The following is a 19161-nucleotide window of genomic DNA, read 5'->3' as shown; positions in this document are numbered from 1 at the left end:
GGGATGTGACAGTCACAATCTGAGTGCCAGCGCCGATGTATGTCCCTTTCTTGTCTCTCTCCATTGGCTTCCTGTAGCCACCTGCATCAAGTTCTACACTCTGGCAATAGTCTACAATACAATCAATGGATCCTGAGACCTACAGGACCTCAAAACTTCCTGCAGCCCAGCAAAAGTGTTGAGATGCTTCACCTCTGACTCCTTAGTTGACCCACTCACTAGGGTCCAAAATCAAAAGTGTATAATTGTCTGGTTTTTCCCCAGTGTGGTGGAATGAGTTTCTTGTGTCCCTCAGAGCTGCAGATTCCAAGCATTCAAAAATCATTTCTTCTGACCCATTTCTCATTTTTGCTGCTCACATCTTTGAGTTGAAGTTAGTCCTTCACCACCTGCTGCTTTTATCAATTTATTTTGCTATTTGCTACTAATATGGATGCTAACAAAGTGATCAAATGAAACAAGCTATGCTTTCAGAATCCTGTGTTTGTATCTGAGCGCTCTGTCTGTTGTTGAATGGATGTTTTCCAGTTTGCACATTTTGGAGAAGAGCAGTTGCCAGCTGAATGAAGGAAACAATGGTAACTGTAACAATCAGAAGAGCAAGGAGACCACAGTGGAGATGAAGAAAGTTGACAGTGTTGACAGCATGACAAAAATTACAGATTTGTTTTAATTTTAATGTAGTTCAAGGTCAATTAAAAAAAAAAAAACACTTGGAGTATACTGTATGTGTGTATGTATCGTAGGTAGAAGTGAGATTTTTACGTAACTCAGCCAGTGATTAAATCCCATGAGCTTTGTGTTATTAAGCTGTTATTGACTGTAATCTTGGAGTAAAACTGAGGAGTTATGAGCAACCCTCCTTTCCCATTTGCGTTTATATTAATATATGCCTTAGTATTTCCTTCGTAATCTTTTTACCAAAAGCTCCTCACAGCAATCGGACCACATCCAAAAATACACTTGTATTTGTGCAAGGTCTACATAACAAGATCATAAACTTGCTCAGCCTTTGAAGTGGTTTTGCAGCCAAATAACCCTTGACAGGAGCTCTCTTTGACCTTGAAGGTTACCCTGAAATAAGGGGCAGATCTTCCTCCAGCAGGTGATGCCCCCCTGGCTGGTGTACTGCCCCAGGGCTATCTCAAGGAGGAAGAGGGGGATTCCACAGGTGAACAGGAACACAACGTAGGGGATGAAGAACGCTCCTGCGGGACAAAGGGCTGCACGTAAGACAATGAACATGGTTTGGATTCAAAGGTCGTAGGTTTGATCCTCACCTCCGGCTGTAGCACCCTTGAGCAAGGTACGCAACCAAAAACTGCACCAGTAAAAATTACCCAGCTATATAAATGGGTAAATAATTGGAACTTTAACACTGTAAGTTGCTTTGGAGAAAAACATGAGCTAAATGAATATGTTATATATATGGAAAAAAAATGTGAACTGTTTACTGAGATGTGGAGGCTTCTGGGTTTCATAATGTTTGACGCTGCCCTGCTGTAATGAAGGGCAAGAGATTTTACCCAGTTCACTGTATTTAGATAAAGCTTAGTAATCATTAACAATAATCTCTTTGAAGGAAAGCAGTCAGTAGCAGTCTTAACAAAGACACTTCAGACAGTACAAGTAACACAGAACACTTGAGAATCCCCCTGGGCCACTCCCAGCCCCCCTGCTGCACCCCATGGTTAAGGGGTTCCCCCCGGGACTCCTCAGAATTCCACTCTCGAACACCGAACATAAATAGAACGACAACCAATCAGAAACCACATACAACTATGTACACGCACATAAACGCTAATGCCAACTATTTACACATTTACTCCCCTCAGCGCCATTGCAATATATATGGCACAGCAGGTTCAGCCGGTGTCTGCCGTGTGGCAGATCTGAGGTTAGAGCCCTACTTGCAGTGCCTTGTGACGGACTGGAATCCCATCCTGGGTTTGTCCCCTCCCCCTTCGGCCTTGCGCCCTGTGTTGCTGGGTAAGGCTCTGGTTTGCCGCAACTCTGCTCAGGACAAGCAGTTGTTATTTATTTATGTATTTATTTAGTAGTATTTGAAGTTTGTTAGGGCACATGCATAGCTAAGAATTCTGTGTCCTGTACTGTAAAGTGGGCATGACTCAGTCAATCGATTACTCGCATGTGTTTGTTTTTTTGGTTACCATTATCGAAGCAGTTTCGAATTCAATTTGGACTCTCAGCTAACGTGAATTAGCCTGGTTTAAATAGCAGTTTGTGATCCATAGCGGCAGCTGCTAGGTGCGAAGACTTGGGGTGCAAAGACAAATGAGTCTATCTGTGGGAGTCCACCAAGGGAGCCTCTGCTACTATGTGAATTTGGTGACCTTTATAAAAATGCATAATAAATTAACTTAAGTAACAAATTACTCTGTTCTTTTTTCTTGTTGAGCACTACCTCGCTACATAAGACCTGAGGAGGCCAGCCAGTGGTGACAGATGAATCCCATGCTGACAGAGGATGATGTCCAACTGCTATGGCGAACGAGACGTTCCATGCTGAGCTGGGGATCCAAGATACCATTTAGCAACAATATCATTATTACTTGTTACACACTGGCTTACGATTGTTACGTTCTAGAATATCCAGGAGGGGTGGGCAACCACTGGCCCGTGGACCCCCAGAGGTTTTTTTCTCCCTCAACCTTCAGTTGAGAGTTTTTGTTCCTTTTCTTGGTGGCCAGTAGGCATACTTTTACCTCTATAAAAGTACTTTATGATGGTAATCTTCTTTGTTTGTATCTGTTTTTCTTGCCTTATGCCTGTGTTAAAGCACTCTGTGTCACTGCGTAAGAAGAGCGCTCTATAAAAATAAACTGAATTGAATTGAATTGATCACCATTGTGTTCCGCGTGGGACCATGTGTCAAATATGTCAAACATCAAAGTTGCCTACAGCAACCAAACTGTGCGATACCAGAGACTCAGACGCTTCTGCTGCTACAATAATCTGGTTTATCCTTGTCTGTCAAACCTTCCATTCTGCTTCAACTTCTCCATGGGACTCTGGAACTTCCAGTCTGCTGCGAGGAAGGATGATTTCATGTCAGTCTATGCCTCCCATCTCTCACTGGACCTCCTGGCTCTGAACGGAAACCTGAATCACCCCAGACAACACAGCCACACCCGCAACAGACAATGCTACTGACATTTTCCTCTCTGCCTTATCTTTCTCTCTTGACTCTCTCTGTCCACTAACTTCCAGACCTAGCACACCCCAGTGCCACCCCACGGCTGACTGGTACATTACGTGCTAACAGGACCAAACTCCGGGATGCAGAACGACAATGGCGAAAATCCAAGACTCTCACGGACCTGTACCATGTCCACACCCACACTGCAATCGACAGCACCTGATGTCGATCAAGCACTTGATGACAATTAGAGCATTCAGCTTCAAAAGGTTCTCCTCAGCTCCTTTGCACCAGTGGAATCTCAATGAGACAACAGACCTCCTTTGCACTGTCCTCATCTCCTTTATTCCAAGTCCCAATTCTTCATTTGCCAGCTTCTGACCATTCACCCCTGACTACGTACATAGGTCCTTGTGATTCTTTGCCTGTCCCTGACAATGAGAACTCGCCAGACCCCTCAGTTCCTCAGAAACGATCCTGCACTTGGGTCCAGCTGTCGCCACATCCTCTGTTCTACATGACAGAAGATTCCACCTTTAACATGGACCCAGCAGTGATCAGATACCTAAAAAGCACTCTGCAGAAACTCTAACATTTGTTGAGTTTGGAAACAGATCTGAGAGCTGAGACAACTCGAGCTTCACTGCCAGACCCTGGATCACCACCAGGTGTCAACCTTGCTCCACCAACAAATCCTCAGCTCGCCTCCTGAGGTAAAGACCAGATTCTGGATTAATTTATATGGCATGCTATCGCCTTGGACAACCTGGCTCATGAGTATCTACAATATCCCAGCTGACCACAGGGGATGCCCCAACACCCTTGGGGGTCAGGGTGAGGATACCTGACCACCACTGAAAGACAGTGACGTCCTCAAAAGGGCCTTTGCCTCTACTGTGTTGGTTCCAGCCATTTCCTGGTCACCCCTCAACCGGAGCCTCCTGTAAATGCCATTGGGTGACTGACCCCCCCCCTCCTCCAGCCTCACAGCTGATTGTTCCAATCGTTCTGTACTGGGAGGGAGGTGCCCACCAGATAGTCATGCACGCGTTCATAGACTCCGAAGCAGCTACTAGCTTCATGGACATCATTTTTGCGAAGTCACACGGCATTCCCACACAAAGCTGTGACGTTAAGTTACAGGTTAATGCGCTTGACGGGCAACCACTGGGGAAGGGTGTGGTGGAGTCCCACACACAGGGGCTTGAGCTTCAGATAGGGGCTTGCCATAGGGAAACGCTCTCATTTTTTCTTTTTATGTCCCCTGACATGCCAGTCATTGTGGGGTACACCTGGCTGACTCAACATGACCCTGTGTTCTCCTGGAGTTCCAAGGAGTTGATTTCATAGCGAGAGCAGTGCGCCTCCTCTTGCCTGTTGTTACCTTGCCGAGCTACGTCGATCAAGAGCCCTGGGTTCACGTAGCCTCTGGCTGTACCAGAGGAATATACAAACCTCATGGAGAACTTTAGCTAATCACACACGTCTGCCCAATCTCCACACCGTCCAAAGGACTGCACCATTGACCTCCATCCGGGAACCTCCCCTCCAAGAGGCCAGGTTTACTCACTGTCCCTACCAGAATAGAAGGCCAAGGAAGAATACTGTATGTGACTGAGGTTATGTCCTTGGGTATCATTAGGTAGTCAACCTCACTGCCCTCGGCAGGTTTCTTCTTTCTGGGGAACAAAGACGGCGGTTTAAGCCCCTGTATTGACTACAGAAGTCTCAATGAGATCACTGTAAAATAATCTCATCCCTTGCCATTAATCACGGCCATGCTAGAACAGGTCCACGGTGCACGGGTTTTCACTAAATTAGATCTGCGCAACACGTATCATCTAATCCATATAAGGGAGGGGGCTGAATGGAAGACAGTGTTTAGCACCGCCCTGGGCCAGTATGAATACCTGGTCATGCCCTTCGATCTAACTAATGCTCCCTCTGTATTCCCGGCCGTTATAAATCATGTGCTGGCGAATTTTGTGAATAAGTGTGTACTTGTTTATCTTGATGACATCCTGGTGTGCTCATGTTCTATGACTGAGAATGTGGCACACGAGAGACAGGTGCTCAGCCACTTAATAGACAACAGCCTCTTCGTTAAGTCTGAGAAATGCCTTTCTCACCAGGAGCATGTGGCCTTCTTGGGTTTCATCCTTGGCCCAGATGGGGTGGCAATGGACCCAGCTAAGGCCCAGGCAGTGCTAGATTGGCCCTGTCCAACCTCTGTGAATGCTCTACAGTGGTTTTTGGGGTTCGCAAACTTTTAACTGTCAGTTCATTTGCAATTTTAGTAGCTTCGCTGCTCTCTTCACCCCTCTCCTCAAGGATAAAGGATCCCAGTTCACCTGGCAGCCAGAAGCTCTTGAGGCATTCCAGGACCTCAAATAACATTTTACGACTGCCCTGATCCTTAGGCACCCTGATCTGTCGTTACCTTTTGTTGTCGATGTGGATGCCTCCACTGTGGGTGTAGAGGCGGTTTTGTCGCAGAGACAGGGAGCCCCAGCCATGCTCCACCTATGTACATATTTTTTGCCTAAGCTGTTGCCCGCCAAACACAATTACAACATCAGTAATACAGAATTGTTAGCTATCGAGCTGGCTGTAGAGGAGTAGAGGCACTGGTTACAGGGAGCCACTCACCCATTCTTGGTCCCTACAGGTCCTTGACAAACGATCCTGCACTTGGGTCCAGCCATCCCCATGTCCTCTGTTCTGCATAAAAACCTGAATGTCTACAAACAACTCTTAGTTACTTTTCACTCTACCGTCTCCTCAGCTAAAACAACCTTCTTCCACAACAAAATGTAACTAGAAAAAAACTGACTCTTTGCTACCTTCTCATCCCTACTGTGTCCTCTGCTGCCCTCTCCTCTTTCTTCTCTCACTGCTGATGACTTTGCTTTGTTTTTCAGAGACAAAGTCAATTGCGATCATGGACAAGTTCTCAGCTTCACCCTGTTGATTGCATCACCTGAAATCTCCTGATATCAGAAAGAGCCACCACCTGCTTGCTTGTCAAATCCCATTGTCCTCAGTCCTACAGAACATCTCCCCGCAACTCATCACCTTCATCTCTAAGATCATCAACTCCTCGCTCTCCTCTGTCTGCTTCCTATCTGCCTTCAAAACTGTGCATTTTATTTTGCGTTGGAGGTGCGTAGCTGCTGTTCATGGTGGCAGTAGCCCAGTTTAAAAAGCAGCTGGTGACCCGTTGCAGCAGCTTCTTGGTGCGAAGACTCGGGGTGCAAAGACAATGGAGACTACCTGCAGGAGTCCACTGAGGAAGGCCACCAGTACAGCTGTCCGCAAGGGATCATGCGTCCAACATGTCGACCATCAAAGTCTTCTACAGTAAGTGAGCGGTGCAATCTTGCCACCGCCGGAGACCTGGGCGCTCTCGCTGCTACAGTAATCTGGTTTATCCTCACCTGTCAAACCTTTCATCTTGCTTTACTTTCTCCATGGGTCTCTGGAACTGCCAGGCTGCTGTGAGAAAAGCTGACTTTATACCAGCCTATGCCTCCCATCTCTCACTGGACCTCCTTGCCCTAACTGAAACCTAGATCACCCCAGGCAACTCAGCCACACCTGCAGCACTCTCTACAAACTATTCCTTCTCTCACACCTCTCGTTCCTCTGGCAGAGGTGGAGGCACAGGCCTGCTCATCTCTCTCCATTGGGAATACTCTATTCTTCCTCTTCACTTGCATGATCTGTCCTCATTCGAATGTCTCTATCACTGCCCCAATCACACTTGTTGTGGTTGTCCTTTATCGCTCTCCTGGCCCTCTTGGTCACTTCTTAGATGACATTGACATCTTGTTGAGCTCTCTGCCAGGGGACAACTTTCCACTGATTCTCCTGGGTGACTTCAACCTGCATGTCGATGACATTCATGCAAGCAGCCTTCTGTTGCTCCTACAGTCCTTTGATCTCTCCGTGTCCCAATTCCCACAGACTCTTTGCCACCTTCTCATCCCTTCTGTGTCCCCCACCACCTCCTCCTCCCTCTTCTCTTACTGCTGAAGACTTTGCTTTGTTTTTCGGAGATAAAGTCAAAGTGATCACTGACATATTCTCACCACCAACCTGCCCGGTTCATGCTGGACCTCCCCAGCGTAGCTGTCCTCTCCAAATTCAAGCCGCTCTCCAAATCTGAAGTCGCTGACCTCCTGATATTGCACAGAGCCACCACCTGCTCACTTGATCTGATCCCATCATCACTCCTTCAGAACATTTCCCCACAACTCTCCTCCTTCATTTCTACAATCTTCAACTCCTCACTCTCTTCTGGCTGTTTCCCAGCTGCCTTCAAAACAGCTCTAATTTCACCTCTGTTTAAAAAAAAACCTCCCTGGACCCCAAATTGGTTGAAAATTACAGACCGGTCTCTTTCCTCTCCTTCCTGTCTAAAACCCTAGAGCAGGCAGCCTGTGATCAACTGTCTGATTTCCTCACCTGGAACAGCCTCCTCGATGGTTATCAGTCTGGTTTCAAAGTTGGTCACTCCACTGAGACTGCCCTTCTGCCAGTATCTGACACTCTTCAAGCTGCTAGAGCTGCCTCCCTCTAATCGGTCCTCATCCTCCTAAATCTGTCTGCAGCATTCAACACTGTCAATCACTGGATTCTACTCTCCTCTCTTAGTCAACTTGGGATCAAAGGTGCAGCACTAAGATGGTTTGAGTCCAACCTCTCTGACAGATCCTATCAAGTGGTCTGGCGGAGGTCTCGTTCTTCTGCTCTGCCTCTCTCAACCGGTGTTCCGCAGGGCTTGGTATTGGGTCCTCTTCTTTTCTCGTCTACACCTCCTCCATTGGTCCAGTCATAGCCTCTCATGGAGTCAAATACCACTGCTATGCTGATGATACCAAGCTCTTCCTTTCCTTTCCACTTAGTGCATCAGTCATCTCCGCATGTATTGCTGCCTGACTCTCGGACATCTCTTCATGGACGTATGATCACCACCTCCAACTCAACCTCTCCAAAACAGAGATTCTTTACCTCCCAGCTGGCCTATCCTCTTGTCACAATCTGTTGATCAAACTGGACAACTCACTCATTTCGCCTACCTCCTTGGTTAAGAGTCTGGGAGTAACGATTGATGCGAGTCTGTCATTCTCTCAACATATCGAAGCCACAACCCGGTCCTGCAGATACATCCTGCATAATATTCGTAGGCTCCGTCCCTATCTCACTACTGACTCTGTTCAACTACTTGTCCAGGTCATGGTGACTTCCCGTCTGGACTACTGCAACTCTCTCCTCTGTGGCCTTCCTGCTACTGCCATCAAACCTCTGCAGTTTCTACGGAATGTTGCTGCACGAGCTGTGTTTGATTTGTCAAAGCGCTCCCATGTATCTCCTCTACTCATTTCTCTGCACCGGCTTTCTATAGCTGCCCGAATCAAATTCAAAACCCTGGTTACTGTGTACAGATGCATCAATAGAACTGCTCCCAGCTATTTACAAGACTTAATCAACCGCTACACCCCAGCCATGCCCCTTCGGTCATTTACTTCTGCTCACTTGGTGGTCCCGCGCATGAAAGGTAAAGCTTGGAGGTTCTCGGTTCTGGGTCTGTTGTGGTGGAATGATCTTCCCCTGTCATTCAGAACTGCAGAAACGCTGTCTGTATTCAAGAAGGGTCTGAAAACTCACCTTTTCCAGATCCACTTTGTCCAAGATCTCTCTAGCTCATTTACAGTGTAACTGTTCACGCATTGTAACTCCATAAGCATCCCCAGATACAACCTTTATTTAGACACTACTCTGGCACTGTACTTGCTTATTTGTGTATCTTACAATATTTAAAAAAAAAAAATGGTGGGAGGGTATCGGGATTTGTCTATCCTGTGTTTTATGCACCTACTCGAACGATGAACCTCGGTGCAGCAAGTGGTAGGTAACAAACTAGGTTTGCTTGAGACTTTCATGCCTGCAGCAATGTCTCCTTCTCTTAATGTAATGCATAAATTGTACTTTTGCTGAAATGTACGTTGCTTTGGACAAAAGCGTCTGCTAAATGAATAAATGTAAATGTAAATTTCACCTCTGGTAAAGAAACCCTTTCCGGATCCTAACTCAGTCCAAAACTACAGGCCAGTCTCCCTGCTCTCCTCCCTGTCAAAAACTCTAGAATGACCAGCCTGTGATCAACTATTTGAATTCCTCAACTGGAGCCATCTCCTCAACGGATATCAATCTGGATTCATAGTTGGTCATTCCACTGAGACGGCGTTCTTGGCAGTAGTTGATTCTCTCCAATGGGCTAGAGTCACCTCCCTCTCCTTAGTCCTCATCCTCCTCAATCTGTCTGCAGCATTTGACACTGTCAACCACCAAATTCTACTCCCCTGTTTTAGTCAGTTGGGGATCAAAGGAATGGCACTAGGATGGTCTAAGTCCTACCTATCTGACAGATCCTATCAAATGATTTGGCGGCACTCCCGTTCTTCTCCTCTGTCTCTCTCAACCGATGTCCCACAGGGCTCAGTAATGGGTCCTCTTCTCAATCTACACCTCCTCCCTCGGCCTGGTCATTGCCTCCCATGGATTCAAATACCATTGCTACGTTGATAATACACAACTCTTCTGCTCTTTTCCACTTGCCTGCCTGTTGGACATCTCTGCATGGATCTCTTATCACTGCCTCCAATTCAACCTCTCCAAAACAGAGATCCTACATCTCCCAACTGGAAGGGAGCAATGCTTGACTCAAGTCTATCTTTCTCTCAGCGCATCAAAGCCACAACCCGGACCTGCAGATACATCCTGCAAAACCTCTACAGCTTATACAGAATGCTGCTGCCCGAGTTGTGTTTGACTTGCCGAAGCATTCCCATGTATCTCTTCCACTCGTTTCTCTGCAATGGCTTGCAATGGCTTCCAATAGCCGCCCAGATCAAATTTAAGACCCTGGTTACTGTCTACAAACGCATCGTTATATCTGCTTCCAGATATTTTCAGGACTTGATCAACCGCTGAACCCCAACCAGACTGCTATGCCCTTCCACATCTGCCTGTTAGTTGGTCCCACGCACGAAAGGTAAAGCACGGAGGTTCTTGGTTTTGGCTCTGTTGTTGTGGAATGATCTCCCCCTCTCACACTGAAATCTGTCCACATTTATTAAATAGGGTCTGAAAACTCACCTCTTCTGGACTCACTTCACTTATACTTTCTTAAGTTCATGTAAGGTGTAAATGTTCATGCACCATAACTTTAAGGTTATGCCTGGATAAACCTTTATACAGGTACTCTTGTAATGTATGTAAATGTTTGTGTATCTCAAAAAAAAAAAAAAAAATTAGTAGGAAGGTGATCAGGAATTATCAGTATTCTGAGTTTTATGTAGCTACTCGTGTGATGAACATTGGTGCATATGGTGGAAAGAAGCAAACTACTTAAGAATCATACATCTGCAGCTATATCTCTTTCTCCTAACGTAATACACAAATTGTATTTTTTTTTCTATGAGATGTACATCACTTTGGAGAAAAGCATCTGTTAAATGAATAAATGTAAATAAACATTCACATGCACTTGAGAGCATCACCCTTCCGTCCCCATTTGGAGGTACAGCAAAACACGTCTATATCTGCATTATCTCCAAATGTTGACAATGTGGCTGCATGAAAATGCAATACAAAACTTTGTAATGGACTTTTAACTGACTAAAAATACTGTAACAAAACCCATCAAAAGTGAAAGCGTCACGCTCCGACGCAACCACAGACACCTGCGGCTGATGAAGGAATGGGAGTATAAAGGGGTGCTTCAGACGCAACGGATTGTGGATCGTTGAGAGCGTCCAGAGCGAGGAGTCACACACCAGTCGCTAAGACGGCATCTTTGGAAAGAATGGAGTCCCTGTTCGACGTAAGTTCTATCCTGAATGTATCGTCTAATGGCACACCTGTGTGTTGTGTATCATGTAACATGTTTTGTTTGGTTGCAGCTGCTGACATTGTAGAACATTTCATTTGCTCAAAATGCGTAATCACTTGGTGCGGAAGGTCTGCGATTTAGAAGAGCGCATTAAGAATTTGATTTCTATATGAGAAACGGAGAGTTGGTTGGACTCGGTGCGTCCCGATGCCTCCGTAGTGTCGAACTCGACGTCAACGCTTACAGGCCCCAGTACAACTAATGAGAAGCCGGGTACCCCTGAGTGCTTTCACGGCGACTGGGTTACTGTTCAGAGTAAGTTGAATAAAGCAAAGCCTAAGGCACGGGTTCCTTGTTCAGGTTCTCCCGTCCAAACCCAAAATAGATATTCGGCTTTAAGCAGTTCACCTAATAATAATGTGCTCATTTTCGGGGATTTGGCTCTCCGAAATGTTAAGGTTTGGGGGCCTGGTAATCGAAGTGTAAAGGTGAAGTGTTTCCCACACGCACATGTGTCCAACATGGCAGCTCGTGTCAGTTCTCTGGCCAATAGTGCCATGTCGGCTATGATGGTGCATGTTGGTGGGAATGATATTTGTTACCAGCAGTCTGAGGTGTTAAAGAGCCGATTTATTTCTATGTGTAACAAGGCCAGAAGGAAATGTCGTAATCTAATAGTGTCTCGTCCTTTACCTAGACTCTTCATGGGGGACATAGTCTACAGTAGACTGATGCCCTTTAACACATGGTTGGAGACGTGGTGCCTCTCTAATCGTATATCATTTGTTAAGAACTGGGATGATTTCTGGGAAAGGCCCAGATTTTTCACACGTGATGGTGTACACCTCAACTGGAGGGGTTCGTTTGTTCTGTCCCAGAACTTGGCCCGCAAGATGCAGGACTGACTCATCCATGGGTCATCTCCTTTAGTAGCTGTGTGTATTGATGAGTCTGTTACTCTCTCTGGTACCAGTGGTCATTTCTCATGTGATGGGGTTTCTTGTGCTTTGTCCAGTGTGGGCCTCAAAACTTTAAATAAAAGCGCTAAGTGCAGCCAAAATATACAAAGGGTTTGGATGGGGCAAAGAAGGACGCAGAGGCAGCATTCATGATGAACGATTTATTTGAACACCAGCACCAGGGAAATAATGCTCTCGGTCCGAGGACCCCATTTCCTCCAGGACCTGCGCCTGCAGCCAGCCTTCCCAGCCTGCTCAGCGCCCCCAGGCTCTCTCTCCTCTTTTCCCCCAGGCAGACGCAAACACCCCCTTATATTCCCGCTAAAACTCAGTAACGCGGGTCGTTACAATATTAAATTACAAGTCTGATCTATTCTTTCTTACCGAAACCTGCTCAGTGAGTCCGATACGATTCCGCTAATAGAAGCCGCTCTGGAGGGATATGATTATTTCTATGAATCTTGTTCATTACAAATAACACCGAGAGACTGTGATAATTTTACCTCATTTGAAGTTCTACAGCTAGATTTCAAGTCAAAACCCAATAATCATATTCCTTATCTACCGTCCACCTGGACCGTACTCCTCTTTTCTCAAGGAATTTAGTAACTTCATAACCGATTTAGTCATTAATCGCGAAAAAATTATCCTGATGGGTGATTTCAATATTCATATAGACGTGTGGTTGGATACTCTTGCCAATAGTTTTATGTCTCTCTTAAACACCATCAGTTTTACTCAAGTTGTTAAGGGTCCTACTCATTCCTGTAACCATACACTCGATGTCGTCATAACCTAGAATATCCGCAAATCCATAGTGCCTTCTAGTTCGGTTTTAGCCGGCATAAGCGTTTCTGACGATCATAATATTGGTCATCCCCACCATCTCAGTAGTTTTGACGTAATAACTGTAGAGGAAATTACCATGCTAATTCGCTCTGTGAAAGGTACTACCTGTCCTTTAGACCCAATCCCCACTAAATTACTGAAAGCTGCAGTTTCTGTGCTTGCAGAACCTATTGTTAATATTGTTAATACGTCATTACTAAATGGCTGTGTTCCAAAAGCTTTTAATCACCTTTATTAGACCCGTACTAAAGAAATCGGATCTAGATTGTAATAACCCATGTAATTACAGATCTATCTCCAATCTACTGTTTTTATTCAAAATTCTAGAAAAAATCGTAGCTTCCAAAATTGTAAAATATCTAAATCATAATATATTTGAAAAATTTCAGTCTGGCTTCCGCACTGGTCACAGCACTGAAACGACACTCACATGTGTTGTTAATGATATTCTCATTTCTTCTGATGCTGGTCAGATCTCTATTCTTATGTTACTGGACTTAAGTGCTGCATTCGATACTGTAGACCATAGTGTCCTACTGAGCAGACTTGGAAACCTGGTTGGACTAAGAGGTACCGTTCTGAAGTGGTTTGAATTGTATTTAGCTGACCGAAAACAATTTGTACTGAAATCTGATGACTGCACCCTCTCCGTCTCAACTACGGTTCAGTATGGTGTGCCGCAGGGCTCTGTGTTGGGTCCATTACTTTTCTCACTTTACATGTTACCACTGGGTGATATTATTCGTAAGCACAATGTTAATTTCCATTTGTATGCTGATGACACACAGCTTTATGTATGGTTCAAGCCTGATGATCCATCACATGTGATGTCGTTAACTGTTTTACCAGTATAAAATTATGGATGAGTTTTTTTTTTTTTTTTTTTTTTCTAAATGCCAGTAAAACAGAGGTACTTGTGGTGGGTGGTGATGCTTAAACTCGATCGATCAATCACCTTCAAGTGTACCGATTGTGTCAAGGATTTGGGTGTCCTGATGGATGGAAAGCTGTCATTTGTATTGCATGTAAATGCTTTGACTAAGTCGTGCTTGCTTCACTCAAGAAGCATAGCTAAAATGTGACGATTCCTTTGTAGACGGGATTCTGAGAAACTGGTTCATGCTTTTGTTTCCAGCAGGCTGGATTACTGTAATGCTTTATTGTCGGGTTGTCCGTGCCAGACTGTATCCAGGCTACAGTTGGTACAAAATGCTGCTGTGAGAATTCTTACTAGAACTAGGAAGTACAACCATATAACACTGGTACTTAAATCCTTGCTTTGGCTCCCAGTCTCTTATCGAGTTGATTATAAAATCCTACTCTTGACCTATAAGGCAATACATGGCATTGCTCTGGCTTACCTTTGTGAGATCATTAATCTTTATATCCCAGGACAATAACTCCATTCCTTAGATGCAGGTTACCTTAAAGTACCTGTGATCATTAAGACCTCAGTAGGAGGTCGTGCCTTTAGTTATAGAGGACCTAAACTGTGGAATAGTCTACCAGTTACTGTCAGAAATGCCCTGTCTATTTCTGTTTTCAAATCCCCACTTAAGACTTATATGTTCAGTCAGGTAGGGGTGTGGTGGCGCAGTGGGTTGGGCCACAGTCCTGCTTTCCGGTGGGTCTGGGGTTCGAGTCCTGCTTGGGGTGCCTTGCGACGGACTGGCGTCCCGTTCTGGGTGTGTCCCCTCCCCCTCCGGCCTTACGCCCTGCGTTGCCCCGTAGGCTCCGGTTCCCCGTGACCCCATATGGGACAAGTGGTTCTGAAAATGTGTGTGTGTGTTCACTCAGGTATTCCACCTCATAATTTAATTCAACCTGCCTTGGTTACTTTATTACCTTTACAAAAAATGCATTTTAAAGTTACTTTAACAAATTACTAACTCTGTCCTATCTTCTCGTTGAGCACTACCTCGCTACATAAGACCTGAGGAGGCTGGCCAGTGGTGACAGACGAATCCCATGCTGACAGAGGATGATGTCCATCTGCTGTGATGATCGAGACTTTCTATGCCGAGTCGGGGATCCAAGATGCCATTTACCAACATTATAATTACTTGTTAAACACTGGCTTACAAATTGTTTTCTAGAATGCCCAGGAGGGGTGGGCAACCACTGGCCTGTGGACCCCCAGAGGTTTTTCTCCCTCAACTTTCAGTTGGGAGTTTTTGTTCCTTTCTCCAGTGGCCAGTAGGTATACTTATAGCGCTATAATTTCTTCATTATGGTAGCCATTAGTTGACTGTCTTTGTTTGTATCAATTTTTCTTGCTGCATGCCTGTGTTAAAGCGCTCTGTCACTGCATGAGAAGAGTGCTCTATTAAAAAATAAAATGACCTCCATTCACCCTACAATCGTTGTGTTCAAACCTGTTCTCAACTCCCTCAGTGTTCCCTTGTCTGCCTCTGTCATCGTCTCCCTGGTTTTCTGACTCACAGCTCATTTCTGGACTACGATCTTCCCTGTAACCATGTTTGCTCCTCGGTGACCCTTTACCTTTTTTTGGACCACGACATTTAGCCTGCCCCTTTGAATAAACAGCTGAGGACCTGCAATTGGATCTGTTGCCTCTCTGGGGGGAAACGATGACAGAAAGTGTGTCCACTGAGCAATGCAATGTTGCAAAGACAGAAAACAATTAAAAAGGCACTGATTGTGTGCTCAACATGCAGGTTCTACAAACTGCCTTCACCATTCAAACAACCAAATTCAGATCTTGAAACTGTAATTTAAATGAACCATGGATGATGCAAAGTCCAGTGAAGAAGATAGTCAGCTAGAACTTATGAAGAGTTCTGCAAAAGCGTTCTGGTCTGAACTTCAGATACCCAGTACAGGCTTTGACTGCAATGCAAGAACAAAGCTGAGAGGAAGCGCTAGGTCAGGCTGAACTCTTTCACTTCATATGAAATGAGAGAATGATATTGACTCACTGCCACAAAAGACAGACCACATGTAGATGGAATGAGACTACAAATCTATTCATGAACCTGAATCCATTTGACAGATTGCTGTGAAGTAACCATTAAAGGAGACTCCATAAGTATCAGATTAGATTTCCTAAGTGTCTCTGATTGCTGAACAAAAAGCAGGTCTAAAAACAGTTACACATTAGTTGAGTGTTGAGCCACACGAGGGATCACCGTGTTATTAGAGATGCTGAGTATTATAGCTGAGTCCTATGTGCTTCTGCACTCACCACCTCCATTCTTGTAGCACAGGTAGGGGAACCTCCACACGTTGCCCAGGCCGATGATCTGTCCTGCCACAGCCAGTAGGAACTCCATCTTGTTTGCCCAATGTTCACGTCCCTGGGTTGGGGGTTCAAGGTCCTTTCTGGGGTCCTCCAGGGTGCTCAGGGTGAACTGAACCTGTGGTTCGCAGCTCTTCATCTTGCTGAAGATTAAAACCATTAACACCAGGGGTCTCAATAGAACCTAGGAATTTGGGTTAAACATGGCAAAAGTGTCAGCAGTACAAAGCATTTTTTGTCTTGAAGGAATATAGCCGTGCAGTAATGAGTATGTTCCCCGAACTAAAGTTTATTTCATGTTCGACCAAACATTTTTAACTCAGGTTGGTGTTCTGTCGCCGGGAGGTCAGTCCCAGGAGTCCACACTGAACGTTGCTCAAGACACGGGTCTCACTTTTACTCCGAAAACATAATCCGAAACTGGAACACTCTCCTTGGTCACGGAGAGAAAATAACCTTATGCCACAAATCAACACATGGCTGCTGCTCCAGTTCTCACACACAAACACACTCAGCCGCTCTGCTCAGGTGGGATGAGAGAGATGCAGTGGTGGCCGCAGGTCAGGGTGCTCAAAGAGCTCAGTGTGTAGCATGTTTGTGTCACATGCCAATGTGGCCGCAGCCGTGTGGGAGCGATGCAGCCTGTGACTTGCCTCCCCAAGTCCAAACGTGGTGAACTGTGTCCTGAGTAAAGAAGATACTCTTACATTTGAGAGTCTCTTCCTTGTTTCCCAAAATATTTTTACATCATAATATTATTGCACCATAATTACCACTCATTCACTGGGGCTTTGTCCCACCTGTCCTTCCATTTACATTACATTTTATTTATTTTGCAGACACTTTTCTCCTAAGCAACTTACACCAGATACTATGTAGTGTTACTAGCTCACACACCTTATTCAGCAAGGTAACTTACACTGCAAGATACACTACTTACAATGGGTCACTCACCCATACATCAGTGGAACACACACTCTCTATGTCACTCACACACTATGGGGGAACCTGAACAGCATATCTTTGGACTGCGGGAGGAAACCCACACACACACACACACGGAAAGAACATGCAAACTCCACACAGACTGAGCAGGGATCAAACCCACATTCTCTCACACCATGCAGGTGCTGTGAGACAGCAGCTCTATTTACTGTGCCACCATGGCTCCTGCTCTGTCACTGGGACTTTTTCCACTTGTCCTTGACTCAGGCATTGTCCCACCCATCCTTCACTGGGGCCTTGTCCCACCTGTCCCTCCTGATTCGGTAGCAAAGGCTGCCCTTCATTCTGGCAACGGGGACATAATATTTGCTGCTCTCTTTGTTGTCAGCAAGATGGTCCTTTACATGTGTGCTACTGTATTTGGCCTGTCTGTGAAATCCCCTGAGAAATGAACTCATACTGAACAACAACCATCTTTCCAGAAACAGCTGGAAAAGACAGAAGAAAGTAAGCAAGAGGACATACCTTGCGGAGGACTTTGGTTTGATGGTGGCTTTTGCTCTACTGCCACGGGAAAAGCAAGGAGATGGAAATCAGCTTCTACTCCTCCTCCTCTGCATATGTGTGTGTGTGTGTGTGTGTGTGTGTGTGTGTGTGTGTGTGTGTGTGCGTGCGTGTGTGCGAAGCAACTGTAGACATTGTGTGTGAGAGTCTCTACAAATCATTTTCCAGCTCAGTGTACTTTTTGTGCATTTTCAATCTTGGAGCACTGAACCTAAAGAAAATTTAAACCCTTTCCCTTAACCATTGCCCAGCTTCTATAACCTAGACTGGCAGCACAACTGTCAATGTTCAATAAAACATGTCCAAGATAAACGACAGCCTCTCATGCATGACCAGCACGCTGAGTGTGGGCAGTTTATTTAAGACCTTGAGAGAGTCCGGCATTTCACTACCGCTTTGTTATTTAAACCAGTATTAATTTATTGTGGAACTAGTCAGCCTGGGGGGGCACGGTGGTGCAGTGGGTTAGCCTGGGTCCTGCTCTCCGGTGGGTCTGAGGTTCAAGTCCCGCTTGGGGTCCCTTGCGATGGACTGGCATCCCGTCCTGGGTGTGTCCCCTCCCCCCCCAGCCTTGCGCCCTGTGTAGCTGGGTTAGGCTCCGGCTCCCTGTGACCTTGTATGGGACAAGCGGTTCAGATGGTGTGTGCGTGTGTGTGCGTGGTTGGCCTGGAACACCCTTTAGTGTTTTGTGTTACACACACACGCTAATTCTCTCAACAAAATTTTGGCCATCAGTGCTGCCAAGACCGAGCAGTTCAGAAGAACAGTGGACTTTGCAGTGAAACAAACAGGTCTTGGTCAAAGACAGAGGGACAGTGAAGAGACACATGCAAGCAGCACAATCTTTGAGCTGGCGACAGAGACCTGCAACACTCAGGGTTCCTGAGAAGGACGTGGGGAATGTCAGAGCTGAAGAGGTCCACATCTGCTGAGATGGAAGAGACCGATTCTCCAACATCGTGATCCTCAGAGCGCACGGGGTTCAGCAACAAGGCCAAAAACCGAGTGAAACTTTGACCCGTCACCATGTGGCTCACATCACAGCCATAAGAGACACACTGTGGGAAGCGGCCAAATCATCGGCATGCGTTCCGGTGAAATGCGCTTCAGGGAGGATCTCAGTCCAACCAAAAGGGAATGGCAGCGGCGTATCTAGTACACAGTGCCAGAGGCCCTGCTTTCATGGAGGCTCAAGTTACCTAATGAATAGCCTCTGGAACTTCTCACCACTGACTGAGAGCTACTTTAACATGACTTGCAGTAACACTGATGTCACATACTGAGCTGTGACGGGCATGCTGGTAGCAAAGAATCAGTAAGGTGCTGGCAAAAATACCATCAATGTGGTAGTGAATCGTGTTGCTGTTCACAGGCATTTCATTTTGTACGGTTATGCTGTTCATTTTGGTCCAGTATGTCACTTAACATTTTCTGTTTGGACCAGGTTGGGTGCCGGGAAAGGCCTACCAGTATCTGTTTGTCATTAACTATTAACACTTCTTTTATTGAAGTATGACAAGTACATGCA

The 19161-nt window shown here is 45.7% G+C and overlaps 1 protein-coding gene across 1 annotated transcript in view; it reads right to left on the bottom strand.

Annotated features, from left to right (window-relative positions):
- LOC108931207 (sodium- and chloride-dependent GABA transporter 2-like) overlaps positions 1-16263 on the bottom strand; it is a 42970-nt gene extending 26707 nt beyond the window's left edge. The window contains exons 1-2 of the mRNA XM_029247139.1: positions 16071-16263; positions 1074-1208 (exon numbers count right to left, since the gene is read on the bottom strand). Coding sequence (XP_029102972.1) covers positions 1074-1208; positions 16071-16263 — 328 coding nt within the window. The remainder of the gene's footprint in view (positions 1-1073; positions 1209-16070) is intronic.
- Positions 16264-19161: the final 2898 nt, after the last annotated feature.

The sequence above is a fragment of the Scleropages formosus genome, chromosome 2 (assembly GCF_900964775.1).
Source record: "Scleropages formosus chromosome 2, fSclFor1.1, whole genome shotgun sequence".
NCBI lineage: Eukaryota > Metazoa > Chordata > Actinopteri > Osteoglossiformes > Osteoglossidae > Scleropages > Scleropages formosus.
This window is presented reverse-complemented; position numbering and strand designations above follow the sequence as displayed.